General features: G+C 41.4%; 1 protein-coding gene across 1 annotated transcript in view; it reads left to right on the top strand.

Annotated features, from left to right (window-relative positions):
- Zzef1 (zinc finger ZZ-type and EF-hand domain containing 1) overlaps positions 1-15,448 on the top strand; it is a 122,209-nt gene that overhangs the window by 8,527 nt on the left and 98,234 nt on the right. Inside the window, exon 2 of the mRNA XM_028787246.1 lies at positions 12,442-12,586. Coding sequence (XP_028643079.1) covers positions 12,442-12,586 — 145 coding nt within the window. The remainder of the gene's footprint in view (positions 1-12,441; positions 12,587-15,448) is intronic.

Here is a 15,448-nt window from a genome sequence, read left to right as displayed (position 1 = left end):
TCGTACTGACTCAGCCTTCAGAGTGTAGGGATTATAGGCATGTGCCACCACACATGGCTTTGGTCCTGCTGTACTTATAATCTCTTGATTCTACTTCTTGTCTCCTACATGAAGCCATCATTGTGTCCTGCCCTTGTATACTGTGAATGGTTACCTTGTGGATGCAAGCACATAGTAGGAATGTTAAAAAAGAGACCTCAGGGGACTAGGGAGATAGTTTAATTGGTAAAGTACTTGCCATACCTGCATGAGACCCATGGGTTTAATTCTCAGAAGAAAAACTAATAATTCAGGGCTGGAGAGATTACTTAGAGTTTAAGAGCATTTGCTGCTCTTGCAGAGAACCTGGATTCAGTTCCCAGAATACATGGCAGTACACTACTATGCATAACTCTCGTTCCAGGGAACCTAGTACGCTCTTCTGGCCTTCTCAGGCACTAGACACACACAGTGCACTTACGTGCAAGCAAAACCCTCATGCACGTAAAATAAATCATAAAAAGACAATTCAAGAGGCTTTCCAAGGATAATAATGTACACCTTTAATCTTAGCACTTCAGAGGTAGAGGCAGGTGGATCTCTATAAGTCAAAGGTCAGCTTGGTCTATATAATATAGTTTCAGGCCAGCAAGGGCTATATAATGAGACAGTGGGCTCAAAACAAACAGGCTTGAGTCAGGAAGAGAAGGTATGGCATATCAGGTTGCCATCTTTGTGGAGATGAGTTTTGGTCCCATTTATTTTTTAGAGATGCAAAGGGTAGATGTAAGAATCCCTGAATTAGTCAAGTCCTGGGTGAATGTATGCTGTTAACATAGGCAGTCATGCCGAGGATCTCAGCCCCAGAAACATGGGAAAATGGCTAAGTCTCCCCGACCCCTGTAAGGCTCAGAGGGATGACAAAGCCCTCCTCTGACCTATGTGTGGATGCTGAGAGAGTATGTGTAGAAAATTTGCATCACAGCTGCCCCTCTCCCCAGTGTTAAAGGCCTGAAGACTGTTCCCCTACAAAGATTGCTTCTACTGAGATGACCTAAACCTGTCTTCTTGATCCAGCGCTATACCATAAGCCCTGCCTTTTTATTTATCTATACCCTATCTCCTTGTTCAGCTGTGTACAATAATTTCATTGAGCTTTTCGGATGCTGCAGTGGAGCATGTCTGATGGAGACATCAGAGAGCTCAGTCCACCAGATCCTGGGGCGGGGGTAGGGAGTGGGGAGAGGGCGCAGAGGTACGTGCCTCTGGGTGTCTGTGTCTTTTAAATTCCCTCACCACCCCCAGTCAGGTCCATTCCTGTGGCCTTGCAAGGATGCAGCAGATAGGACTTGCCATATTTTGGAATATGGACTAGAATATTGAGTTTTGGGAACTTCTTTCCAAGGCAATGTTTGTGCAAGATAACTGTCCCTTCAGTATATTAGAAATTTACTTAGAGTATAATCTGATTGTTTAAAAGAGAAACAGAATATAATGGAATAGAGAAATCTCATAATACATCTATCTGATGAAAGAAGACATTATATTATTTCATGAAATTTCTATATATGTATGTATCCCTAGTCTCTTATCCCTAGTCAAATATATGTATCCCTAGTCTCTTAGAATAATTAAATAATTAAATGTTTCTGTTTGGTGGATTGGCAAATAAAACTTGATACACACTACTACGAGTTTTACTGGCAATCTACAGGGATACCAAAAGGGACAACCAGAATGGGAATGAGATTAAGGCCTTCCCAAATAGAGAACTGGCTGAATGGAAGGGTACACAGGACTTAGAAGACCTGATCCCTGTACTCTCTGATCTCCAGGGAGACAAAAAGAGCAGGTGTTTTCTGAATGGTCTCCTCATAATAATAATAACAATAAGGGGTAGCTTATGCCAGGAAATTTCTATTCACCATAGAAAAGAGAATGACTCAGAGGACACTATAGAAAAGAGATATCCTCAGAGATCCTAGAGAAGGCTCTGATGTCATGTGTCACATGCCTCCTCTTCCCCATACTGGGGATTGAACCTCAGACCTAATATAAGGCAAGTGCTCTCCCACTGAACTACAGCCCCAAGGCACATACATTAAAAACTTTGTATTCAATATGAAAGCTCCTGTGGACCTAGGATGGCCAGCCCTCTGTGCCCTTAATAACTCTGCAGTGGCCTCATGTGCCCTTATTACAATACTTCAGCTTCTCAGCAGCTCTCCCATTTCTTTATTCTGAACTTTGTCCATCTCTTCATTTCCTGCCCTGTTTCCTTCCCAATCATACCAGGTAAATTGCCATACAATCTACCGTTCACTCTTTCTGTACCCACATTTTGTCTCTGGAACAGCCTGCATGTATTTCTATCTGGGATAGCCTGCACATATTTATAGGCTTTTCAACCTCCCCAGTTACCCATTAGAAATCATACGAGAGTTACTTTCTTTCCCTTTAATAATGCCCAGTCCCCTCCTGGGTTTCTGATCTCTGCAGTGTTGGTTGGCTCATGGTATAGTGGTTGGTAGTGAGGGGGTCCAGAATTACAGACTAGAATTCAAATCTCAGCCCTTATTTACCAATATAACTATGTGGACTTGAACAAAATACTGTCTTTGTTCCTCACCACTGAAAAGATAGCCTAGCCTGTAGGGTTACTGTGGCAAGTTGAACGGGTCGGTGTGAAGTGCTCAGAACTCTTCCTGGTGTGTAGCAAAGGCTCTGTATATATGAGCTGTTACGGTAGTTAATGCTGTTACTTTTCTTGGTGTAATGATCACATCTATGACATTGCTGTTGTTAGTTTATAGACGTCTTTTAGGCTATGAGGAGTTTGGAGGTCAAGTCCTAGCCTGTTCGTCTTTATACCCACAGTCCAAGCACAGAGTCAGGTATGTGTATAATGGCTGTTTATGATTCAGCACTAAATGAGTGTGTGCACGATTAGATGATGCGGTCCTATAAAGCATGGCGGGTACTAAGAAATGTGAACATTTTTTTAAAGAACAACTTCGGGGTGTTAGGAAATTAAGTATTAATTTGAAGATGCTGTTAACAAAGCTGTTGTGATTTTTTTCTCAGCCCAAATGCTTTATGTTTTGCATAAATTTTTTACTGTATTCATTAGCCATTGACAGATGAACAGAATTGCTAAAAATAACAAGTGTCACTATTTCTAGTTTTGCTTGGGTGGCACTTTTCCTGTTGATGTGTGGTAGGAATTATATGTGAAGTGGTGGTTGTGCAGCAGTAGGTGCCGGCAACACCTGAAGTGTAAGGGTTAGTGGGAATGGGACTTGGCTACGACTTCAGGGTTTAGAGTGTGAGGCTAACTTGCAAGGCTGATAGGCTTAGCCTGGGCAGCAGGACATGGATGGAGGACAGGGGTGGAGCTGAGAGACATATAAGCATCTGGCCCCCAGACTGCAAGGAACCCCAGGGCTTTCCTGATGAAAGGAAGGAGAATGGAGTTGATTCATTTGTTGCTGAGTGACCTTGGACATGTTTCCTGGCCTCTCTGTAGGGCTCTAGAATGAGTAATGATAAGAGTACCATTACTGTTGTGAGAATTAATAATATACACATAAAATACTTTCACAAAGCCTTGATTTTAGTAAGTTCTCAACCATTACTTTCCCAACCTATTTATCATTTCCAATGAATGTGTTATTGCTGTAATAACCATGGACCTTGGACTCAACGAGTATCATTTTCTTAGAATGCAGTAATATCAGAGAGATAGAAAGCGGCCTGCTGCTGATGGCACACACCTTTAATCCCAGCACCCAGGAGGCGGATCTCTGTGAGTTCGAGGTCAGCCTGATCTATAGAGCAAGTTCCAGGACAGTCAGGGCTGCACACACACACACACACACACCTGTCTCAAAAGACCAGAAGGAAAAAAAAAAGGAAAGGAAAAGGAAAAAAATCAAGTTAGAAAGTAGCTATTATGTAGACCTGTAGTTATCTCACCTTGACACTCGGGGTTCTGTGCCACCTCCCTCCTCACTCCCATGTCCGCTTTTTATATTTGGAATATGCTTTGAGTCTTTGTGGAGCTACCAGTGGAATGCAGGGCCTCAAGCGAGCAAGACAATTACTGACAAAATGAGTTATACCTCCAACCCTCAAAGTTTCCCAGGTTTTAAATATTCTCCTTTATTTTTGCATAGGCACTGTATGTAGATTACACAAGACTGGAAGTGTAGATAAGTGAAATTAGGAAACTATAAAATCTATTACTACTATTAACATATAATTTTTTTTCTGGTCTTTTAAGCACATCCATATTTGTTTACTGATATGGAAAGTACACAGATACCTTTTCTTCAAACAATATTTTTTTGTAATCTACTTTATTTAAATTACATTTTTATTTCATTTTTTTATGTGTGCATGTGGGAGGTACATGTGTACCAGGGTGTTCATTTGGAGATGAAAAGACATCTTGTTTGAATTGGTTCTTTCAGCCGGGCGGTGGTGGCACACGCCTTTAATCCCAGCACTTGGGAGGCAGAGGCAGGCGGATTTCTGAGTTTGAGAGTTCGAGGCTAGCCTGGTCTACAGAGTGAGTTCCAGGACAGCCAGGGCTACACAGAGAAACCCTGTCTTGAAAAACCAAACCAAAAAAAGAAAGAATTGGTTCTTTCCTTCTACAATATGGGACCCAGAGACTGAGCTCAGCTCCTCAGAATTGGTAGCAAGCATCTTCATCTCCTGAGCCATCTCTCCAGCCTACTTAGTTTTTTTTTTAGTTATTGTTTTTTTTGTTGTTGTTGTTTTTTCGAGACAGGGTTTCTCTGTGTAGCCCTGGCTGTCCTGGAACTCACTCTGTAGACCAGGCTAGCCTCGAACTCTTGAACTCAGAAATCCACCTGCTTCTGCCTCCCAAGTGCTGGGATTAAAGGCCTGCACCACCACCGCCCGGCTTTTTTTTAAGTTATTAATCTTCAGCTTTCCATGTCTGTTTAATCACAAACCCAATCTATATTCAAATTTATCCAATTGTTCAATCAATGGTTGATGTCTCCAGTTTGTGTATAAAATATTACCCAAAGGAGAGGAAATATTACATTGCTTTTTAAAAGGAGTCTGCAAAACTGGCTGTAGTTGTGCAGGCCTTTAATCCCAGCATTCAGCTATGAATCTCTGAATATGAAGCCAGCCTGCTCTACACAGAGAGTTCCAGGCTAGCCAGGGCTACATAGTGTGACTGCCTCAAAAAAGAAAAAAAGGTTTTGGAGGTCAGGGGTTTGGAGTGCTAGAAAGAAGGTCGGTGGGTAGAAGTGCTTGCTGCTAAAGCCTGACAACCTGAGTCTGAGCCAAAGACCTGTGGTAAGAGAAAGCCAACTCCTTAAACTGTCCTGTGACCTCCACATGGGACTTGGCACATGCACATCTGAACATACTATACATACACATAATATATTTTCTTAACAACTCAAAAGTTACTTATCCATTCCATGCTTGAAGTAGGTACTTTGACTTTTTATCTTTTAGTTGGGAGTGATGGCACACACCTTTCATCCCAGTGTTCAGGAGGCAGAAGCCAGTATGATCGACATAGTGAGTTCAAGGCCAGCCAAACCTATGTAGTGAGACCCTTCCTCAAAACAAAAAAATTTGAAACGGCAATTTTTATTAGTTGTACATGTGCAGAGTGTAGAGTCTACCAGACTTAAAAACAGTGGTCCTGTTCTGCTTCCCTAAAACAGGTCTACTTCCCCCAAACAGTTGCTATTCAGCAATTTGGCTATTTCTTGGGTATTCATCATAGTATCATCAACCAAGTAACAAGCTTATATCAGTTCTTTGGAATTTTTAAAAATATTTACTTTATGCATATTATATGTGTGAGTGTGTGTCTGTGCACTATGTATGTACAGGGGCCCAAGAAGGTCAGAGGAAGGATTGGAACACCTGGAACTGGGGTTCGAGATAGTTATGAATCAGTATCTGGGGCCTGGCAATCAAACCTGGATCCTCTAGAAGAGCTGGCAGTGCCCCTAACCAATGAAGCATCTCTCCAGGCCTACTTCTTTGAGGTTTTCAGTAATGGTTTTACCCATCACAAATGAGAGATGAGCCTTTTCTCTTCCTGACCACACCCCCACACCTGCTATTCTCTTAGGATGGTACTAGGTTTGTTTAAATCACTATTTGATATTTTCATAACAAAGATTAGGTAAGTTGTTTTTCCTGTAGCTGATTTCTATAGTATCTCACTAACTCTCCTTACTGAGAAATCTTTTTAGTTTCTCTGGAATTAACAATTGAATTGGTAGTTTAAAAAAGACTTGCTGTATGAGGGATCAAGCCCTGGCTTTCCATATCAGACCTTCAACCTTCTACAAAAGGACTGTCACTGTGCCCCAGATGCAGCTCCTGGTACTTTTATTGTCTTTATTTTTAAGGCCTTTTATCATTAGTTAAGCTACAGATTCTCTGTAATTTGTCTAAATGTCATCAAACGAAAATGGCCAACATATTCTGACACACGGATATTCTATCAACAGCTTCTTTTATTTTTAAAACAAGGTCTTACTGTGCAGCTTTGACTGGCCAGAAACTTATTGTGTATTCCATCCAGGCTGGCCTCAAACTTACTGTTTCCCAAGTGCTGGGACTAAAAGCATTTTTTACCATACCTAGTCTACCTTCTTAAATTTTAAAAAAATTATTTATGTGCATTTTTTGTGAATATATATTATATGTGTGAAGCAGCCCTCACAGGCTAGAAGAGGGTGTTGGGTCCCCTGGACCTGAAGTTACTAATGATTTGGGGCTACTCAGGTGCATAATGGGAACCAAACTGAGGGCCTCTGGAAGAGCAACAAGTGCTCTTAACTACTGAGTCATGTCTCCAGCCCCAGCTTTCCTGATGTCTTTCAATTAGTTAATTATTTTTAGACAGAATCTTACCATGTAACTCATGTAACTCTGGCTGGCTTTGAACTCTTCTGCCTCCATTCCCTGCTCACTTTGTATTCTTAAAGGAACAGTCTTCCTGAGTCTACTGATCTGCTGTAAGATGGGTTTGTTTTCTTCCAAACTGCTATGCTGGTGCCTCAGACTCCACATCCTGTGGCGCCTTCTGAAAAGGGAACATTTTATGTTTTCTTTTTTGAGCTGTGTATGTATAAGAATGTATTTATTCTACTCTCAGTATTGTGTCTGAGTGTTGACTTCTGGGTTAGAAAGACCCCTCCAAAAGATGCCAGAGGTACCTTTCCCACTGCCTTCCACAGATTGTTCATATTCTGATTCTTCACCTTTTACCAGGAAACTGTTTCTTCCTCCTAGAAATAAGAACTTCTGATTCCCTCACTATTAGGAAATTTCTTCTCTTTTTGGAGACAGTTTTACTTTATAGTACAGGCTAGCTGAACTTGGAATCATCTGCCTCTCGAGTGATGGGATTTTACTTTGTGCCATGGTACCTGGCTGCTGTTAGGAATTGTCCTTACGTTGTTCTGCTGGTCATTATGTAGGTCATTCTGCCTTTGAATGTCCAAAATTTATACACAGTTGTGATTTCCCCTGCTACATTCTGTGTCCATTGCATCTCTCTGGAACTTGGTTGTTTGGAGGTTGACCTTCTAAGTCAGTCCGCTTGGTTTCCTTTTTCACTCCTAGTTTCTATCATTTCTCTTTTTGCTCTACTTTCTGGTCCCTGCAGTAAACTTTGCCTTTCAACCTTTCTAATGAGGGTCTCTTTTCTTAGTTTTTTGAGACAGGGTCTTGACGTATAGTATACCGCTGAGTGGCCTGGTACTTGATGTTTAGCCCCAGCCTGGCCTCAAACCCATAGCAGTTCTGCTTCAGTATCCCAAGGGCTGAGATTACATGTGTAGGTAAGAGTCTCAGGACAGGCTGAAACTCAGCATATAACTTGGGGGTTGAGCTTGCGCTCCAGAGCCTCCTGCTCTAACCTTCTGAGTGCAGGATTGTAATCTCCTGCTTTTAGCAATAGTTCCCTGTTATAGGTTGAAAGTTGCAATATTTTCTTTTTATTACTAGGTGGTGGTTTCACAACTCTGATTATATTGACACCCACACTGAACTGTTCATTTTAGAGGGTTGAATTTTTTGGGAAATGAGATATACACCTTAGTAAAGCTAAGGCTGAAATACCTTTAAGCATCTCTGTGAAGAAGTAATCACTCTTTTGAAGTTTTCTTCTCCCTACATAATCTTTCTTTTCTGTGTTTTATAGTAGATTTTTCTTGGCTGTCTAGTGGTTCTAGGCTATCCACTCACCAGAGAATAAGGGACTAGAGCCAATATTCAGGATACAGAGCGAAGACACTATGAGTTTAAGACTAGCTTGAGCTACATAGCAAGTTTTCAAGCTAGTCATAGTGTGAGACACTGTCTCAAAATAAAACAAAAACAACAATAAAAGAATAAGGGACTAGAGCTGGGCTGCTATTCAGGAGGCTGAAGCAGGTTCACAGGTTCAAGGTCAGCCTGAGTAAGACTCTGTGAGGGGATGTGGTGGGGTGTGGTGGTTTACAGCTTGACTGCTCTGTGTATCTGGTTATGGCCTGTGAGCCTGACTATAAGATACGTTGGCCAGGCACTTTTATGGAGTGATTCTTTGTCACTGTTCTCTTAGGCTTGTCAGCTTCCCCAGGGAAGATTCTTCTGTCTTTCTGGAAGGATACGAAACTGGCTGCTAGCATTGTGGAAGCTCTGGAGAAGGTTGTCCTTAACCACTTAGCAAGGAGACAGCAGCCTCCCACTTGCAGTGTGGCGTTCTCACGTCTAGCTGCCTGCCATTTTCCAGTCTATACTCCACATCTCTCTGGAGGATTAAGTCTCTGCCAAGATGGAAGAATGCCTTTTTAAAAATGGGAACTTATAAACAGAAAAATGGAGACAGTAGTGGACTGATTCCCACATACCTTAGCCAGTTTCATCAATTACCAACTTGAGGCAAATTTTATTTGTTCTAAACACCACCAATTTTCTCTTGTCCAAATTATTTAAAAGCAAAGCTTGACATTTTATCTGTGTCATTGTCTTTTTTTTTTTTTTCCCGAGACAGGATTTCTCTTTATAGCCCGGGCTGTCCTGGAACTCACTCTGTAGGCCAGGCTGGCCTCGAACTCAGAAATCCACCTGCCTCTGCCTCCCAAGTGCTGGGATTAAAGGCATGCGCCACCACCGCCCGGCTTTTTTTTTCTTTTTCTTTTTCTTTTTTTTGTCATTGTCTTTTTAAAAAGATGTATTTATTTGTTATTTTGTGTATATGGATGTTTTGCCTTCATGTCTGTATGCACACCATATACATGCAGTACCTGAGGAAGCCAGAAGAGGGCATCAGATCCTCTAGAACCAGAGTTAGAGTTGTGAGCCACCACCATGAGGGTGCTGGGAACAGAACCCAGGTCCTCTGCAAGAACAACTGGTGTTATTAACCACTGAGCTATCTCTCCAGCTCCTTGTACAATTCTAAAATATAAGGACTCAAAAATGTGAAGGAAAAAACCCACCCTTAATACTACTATCACTCTCTCAACTTAGAAGCAAACCAACAAAAACAAAAAAGTCAACAGTTCTTTAAGATGAATGTCATCCCAGCACTTGGGAGGCAGAGGCAGGCAGATTTCTGAGTTCGAGGCCAGCCTGATCTACAGAGTGAGTTCCAGGACAGACAGGGCTACACAGAGAAACCCTGTCTCGAAAAACCAAAAAAAAAAAAAAAAAAAAAAAGATGAATGGCCATTGGGTAATTTCTAACTGCTTTCTAAATGCGATTTTCGCTATATCAGTACCTGTTGCTACCAGTGCCAAAGAATTCTTCAGTGTAGGGCTCAGGTTACTTCCGACTCCTCGTACAGTACCAAATTCAGCTGCCAGCACAAGGCTCTTAATCACTGCTGATTTCTCAGCTCTGGCTGACCAGTATCCATTACTCCAGCAGAGCAAAGGTTTCACTTTAGTGGTGCTGGTATCTTGTTAATCACAGCCCCAACTAACCTGCCTCTGCCTCCACATCCGGAGTCCTGGAGTTAAAGCCCTGAGCCACCACTGCCTGGTCCAGAAATTCTTAACTCAAAATCTGCAGTGGTCTGATAGAGGCTTTCAGTGACTCTTAACCATCCCTCTGGAATTCCACAAACCAGGCCTCCATCCTCTGCTTTTAGGTTTTTTTTTTAAAGATTTATTTATTTATTGTATATGAATACACTGTAGCTGTCTTCAGACACACCAGAAGAGGGCATCAGATCTCATTACAGATGGTTGTGAGCCACCATGTGGTTGCTGGGATTTGAACTCAGGACCTCTGGAAGTGCAGTCAGTGGTCTTAACCACTGAGCCATCTCTCCAGCCCTGCTTTTAGGTTTTAAAAAGATTTTCAGTTATTTTTAAGAGGCTAAACTTTTAAAACTTTGAATTGGGGGCTGTGAGACTTTTTACGTTTGTAGAATGTTTTAATATTGTGATATTAATATCAATGTGGGATCTTAGAGATGAACAAGAAAGGAAAGGTTGTGGCTTAGCAGTGATGTGTCTGTGTCAAGCAAGTTGACAAGAAGTCAGTTGTGCTGGCTAGTTTTATGTCAACTTGATACTCAATTGAGAAAAAATACCTTTGTATGATTGGGCTGTAGGCAAACCTTTTGGGCATTTTCTTAATTAGTGATTGATGTGGGAGGGTCCAGCCCATTATAGGTGGGGCCATTCCTGGGCTGGCTGTCCTAGGTCCTATAAGAAAGCAACCTGAGCAAACCATGTAATGGCTCAGAGCTATCTAGTAAGCAGCACCCTCCATGGCCTTTGTATCAGCTTCTGTCTTCAGGTTCCAGCCCTGCTTGAGTTCCTGCCTTGACTTCCTTCAGTGATGGAGTATGATGTGGAAGTGTAAGCCAGATAAACCCTTTCCTCCCCAACGAGGTTTTGGCCATAGTGTTTCATCACAGCAACAGTAACCTCAACTAAGATGCTCTCAGTGGTCTGCAGATGTGTGCAGTGGTAAAGCAACTGCCTGGTATGAGCAAGGTCCTGAGTGTAATCTCTAGACAGTTCTCCCAACACACATACCGCACAAAATCCTGTTCTCCACAGGGTATGGGACATATGTCTCCTCTTGTACATTGTACTTTGATTAGTGTAATCTTTGATCCTATTCACTTTTTGGATAATCTTGTCAGCTTGAATAGAGCAAAAATATGCTATGGATTTTTTCTTGGCACATTATTTCTAAATTCTCTGTCTCATCCTACATTCATGCCTAAAGTTTCTGGTTACAAGTGTGGGAATCTGTATCTGTTCTTTTGAATACTGTATTGTGCAGACATCTGTGATGGAATGGAAATGGGCATTGTGTCCATCATGGAACCTTGGTGGGTTATTTTCCTGATCATGGAGCAGAGGAGTAAGGAAAGGGGGCCAACATTTTGAGGAAGTGATGCTTACTTGGAAAGGTTGGAAGACTCTAGAAGTGAGGAGATATGTGAGTGCATGTATCATTAACAGGACTGAAACCAGGACACAGGGACTGAGACTGGGAGAAAGCACAGTTCTGTGAGGATGATCTTGTAGAATGTGACAGGAAAGCAGAGGTGTATATATTAGAAAATGAGCATTGTTCTGCTAGTTGCTTTAATTGTATAGGACTTTATTCCTGTGTACCTTGTCCAGGCAGCAGCCAGTGAATGTAGGAACTCGCTTATATTTCAGATCAAACAACTCATGTATACATAGCTATTAGGGATGACTAGTATTCAAACTAAATCCCATGCTGGACCATGTTTCCTAAATAGCCTAGTGTGGGCAAGGGGTGAGATAGATCCACAATGGTTAAAAATACTGAAGCAGTAGACCAAAGTAACACTTTGTGTTTGGGTTGTTGAAAAGGCCCAGACTTTTTGTACTCAGTTCTTTCTGATTTTCACTTTGTGTTTGACATTTTCTATACTTTACATCTCTTGTTGCTGTGACCAAATTTAAGAAAAGATTTAAAGGAGGAAGGGTTTGTTTAGACGCAGTCTGAGAAAGACTGTAGTCCATCCTGCCCCAGAACACCTGACAGTGAACACACAAAGTCATGTTACGTCTACAATCCGGAAGTAGAAAATTGACAGAAAGTAAGGTCACATTGCAAAGGCTCAAGGGCCGTATGCAGCAAGCCACATTCACCAGCCAGGATCTATTTCCTAAAGCTTCCATAACCTTCCAAAACAAAACCACCAGCCATGGACCAAGTGTTCAAATTATAGGGAACATTTTCTATCCAAACCACAATAATTTATAACTATTGAAAAATTTTACAATGGATATTTTCTTATGAAATTATTTGGAGATGTGAAAGAATTTTGCTTTGGAGGAGAAATGAGGTTATAAAATTGTGCATATATATGTCTCATAAAACATAAATATCTAATATTTTGAATCTATTTGTTCTTTGGATAAAATACATATGTATACATACATATGCTTCATACCTTGTAGGCCTTTGCCCAGTTTGATGCTGAGGGAGATGGAACAGTTGATGCTGAGAATATGTTGGAGGCCCTCAAGAACTCCAGTGGAGCCAATCTTCAGGGGGAGCTGAGCCATGTCATCAGACAACTGCAAGCCTGCTCTCTTGTTCCAGGTAGGTGCTCACATGAATTCTGAAGGCTCAAGACGTTCTCTTAGAACCAAAGTATTTTCAGATGGTAGTAATGGCATCTAGGATAGACCTCGTTGATTATGGTACTTCTACTGCACAAAGCTTAGAACAAAAATAAATTTTGTTGTGTTATAGACTGACCCAGCTGTGGCACTGTGAATTCCCCCAAAGCGTTCATTATACACGTGATCTGAATGAAACCAGTGAAATCATCACTTTCATTCCTTAACAGTGATGGCTGGGCAGTTTTCTGGTTTTCTGCCCTTTGCTCAAGAGACTGCCTTCCAGTGGATCTGCTTGTTTACTCCCTTAAGAAGCATCCCTGGCCTGTGCTGCATGTGCTCATAGCATCCTGCCACGCCCCTCCCCTCCATCTGCAGTGCTCTTCTTTCTTTTTTCTGTTTTTTTTTTTCCTTTGGCAACATAATATCTTTGTAATTAATTCATTTCAATACTGTAAGCTCCTTTAGAGTAGTGACCTCTTATTTTTACTGTGTCCTCACATTTTATTTTTGGCATATGGCAAACATTTTATTGTTATTTTTCTAAATCTTTTACTTTGAAACTTTAGTAATTTTTATAAAGTAAAAATTGCTAAAAATTAGGCAATGGTGCTTCTACATGTTGTACACTTAAAAAAATGCTGCCTTTACATTTTTTTGCTTGTTTGTTTTCTTTGTGATAATGTTCTTGATCGATCTCTCTCTGCCCTCTCCCCCTGCCTCTTGTGTGTACTGAGGCTAGAACTTACAGCCTTATACATGTTAGGCAAGCACTGTACAACATTACTATATACCCAGCCTGGTCTGTGTTTTTAGATGATTTCCTTGGTGACTCAGACTTACGTAAAGACAGCATCAGAATAAATCTTCCCTTCATTTTTTTCAAGTGAGATGCCAATTCAATTTGAAAGGGAAATAGCATTGCAATTGCACATCATCTGACCTAAGAATTTTGCCTGTTCTGTACACCAAATGACAGTACTTAGTGTCTCTAGGGCAGGGGTAAAGGCAGGATAGACTTGGCAGATGGTGTGAGTCTAATGGCTGTTGATCCTTCTGACCTACTGCCAAGTGATGTATCAAGCCAGGAAAGGAAAATATCTGCATCTTAATGGAGAATGAATGTTTTGTTGTCTTTAGAGGTAGCCTATATTATTTTTCCTAGTCTCATGGCAGCTAAGCTGAATTTTGAATTTTGTTTAGCTAGCATATCTTAGCATTTATAGTCACTCGTGCCTTTGCATTGCAAATATGTGGGTAGCACGGTTTGGATTTCTCAGATTGTGTGTATGCACGTGAGTGTGCTGGGGATCAAATCAGGACCTCACAAATGCGAGGCAAGCATTGTACCTCTGAACTATCACCTGAGTCTTAGAGAGATTTTGCAGGTAGGTTCAAGAAGGTAGTCCACCAGTGGACAATGTTTGCTGCACTGCTTGCCTGATGGAGGGAGAGGATGATGACGATTGATTCAGCGTCCAGATCTGGAAGTGGTCACATAGTACACTCATGACTTAAAGGTTTCAATTCAAAAATATGTAGCAGGATCACACGTAGAAGAATTGTCACAGTCTCAAGCCTTTGTAAGCTGAGGTCATCTCTGTGTGACCTTGCGTAGTTTCCTAGTCCCCTCTCAAATGTTCTCCCACACTGAGACTTGTTCTTATATCTCACTGTTGATACTTAGAGTTCACTGAAATCCATTCCTTTACAGAACCTTCCCAAATGAAAACATGAAAAAATGAAAACGTTTTTCATTTCAGCATTGTATGTGTGTAAAGTGTATGTGTGTTCATGAGTGTGTGTGTAACTCACATGCACACATACAGCAGTCTGCTGTTTGTGTGGGTTCTGAGCAAATTCATTACAGTCTCAGCAGCCTTGTGGATGTAAAGCCTCATCTCCCTGTGGGAATGGGGAGGTTTTGAACTTTTAGAAATCATCTCTCTCTGGGGTTTGAGTAGGGCGTATAATCAAAATAGGCTACTTTAAGTAAGAACTTCATCTTAGTATCTTGCTTTATTCAAAAAGTTGATGCAGAGTTTTTTTGTTTTGTTTTTGAGAAGTTTCATAATTTTATTTACATTTACTTACATTTATTTACATTAAATTTATTTCCATCCCAGACACTGCCTCCCTGCCCCTCCTCCCCTCTCACAGAGTCCCTTCCCTTCCCCTTTGCCTCTGAGAGGACGGGCCCTCGCTTGTTCTCCCCACCCCGGCACATCAAGAGTTCAGAGTTAGTCACATCCTCTCCCACGGAGGCCAGACAAGGCCACCCTCTGCTGTGTATGTGTTAAGGGCCTTGGTCCAGCCCGTGTATGTTCTTTGGTTGGTAGCACAGTCTTTGAGAACTCCTAGGGGTCCAGGTTAGCTGACACTGTTGGTGTTTCTGTGTGGTTCTTTTCTCCTTCAGGGCCTTTAATCCATCCCCTAACTCTTCTAGTGAATCTGTTTGTTCTGCTATTAAAGACAAGCTCTCTAGGGACTGTTGGCATCTTGATCACAGGCTGTTTACATGGGTCACTTGAATTTGTGAAAAATTGTCAAATAATACAATTATGTGACTTTTTTGTCATACACTATGATTCATTTAAAAAGTGGGGTGAAAAAAACTACAAGTATGTCTCTGCTTTCAGAAAAACTGCCATGTTTATCCTTGCTTACTTCACCTGGTGTTCCTGGGATATAGTAACCTCAACTTGAGACTCATTAATTTATGTTCTAAGGAACCAGAAAAGGAGTCTAAACAGTGGCAGGTGTGGCCTGTGTCATGTCTTCATAAGAGTCCATGGGGTAATTGTACATGGGAGTCAGGAGACATTCGGGTAGTCACTTAGAG

The sequence above is a fragment of the Grammomys surdaster genome, unplaced genomic scaffold (genome assembly GCF_004785775.1).
Source record: "Grammomys surdaster isolate TR1022 unplaced genomic scaffold, NIH_TR_1.0 125621, whole genome shotgun sequence".
In the NCBI taxonomy this organism is placed as follows: Eukaryota; Metazoa; Chordata; class Mammalia; order Rodentia; family Muridae; genus Grammomys; species Grammomys surdaster.
The sequence above is the reverse complement of the archived record's forward strand: the minus strand, read 5'-3'. Positions and strand labels throughout refer to the sequence as shown.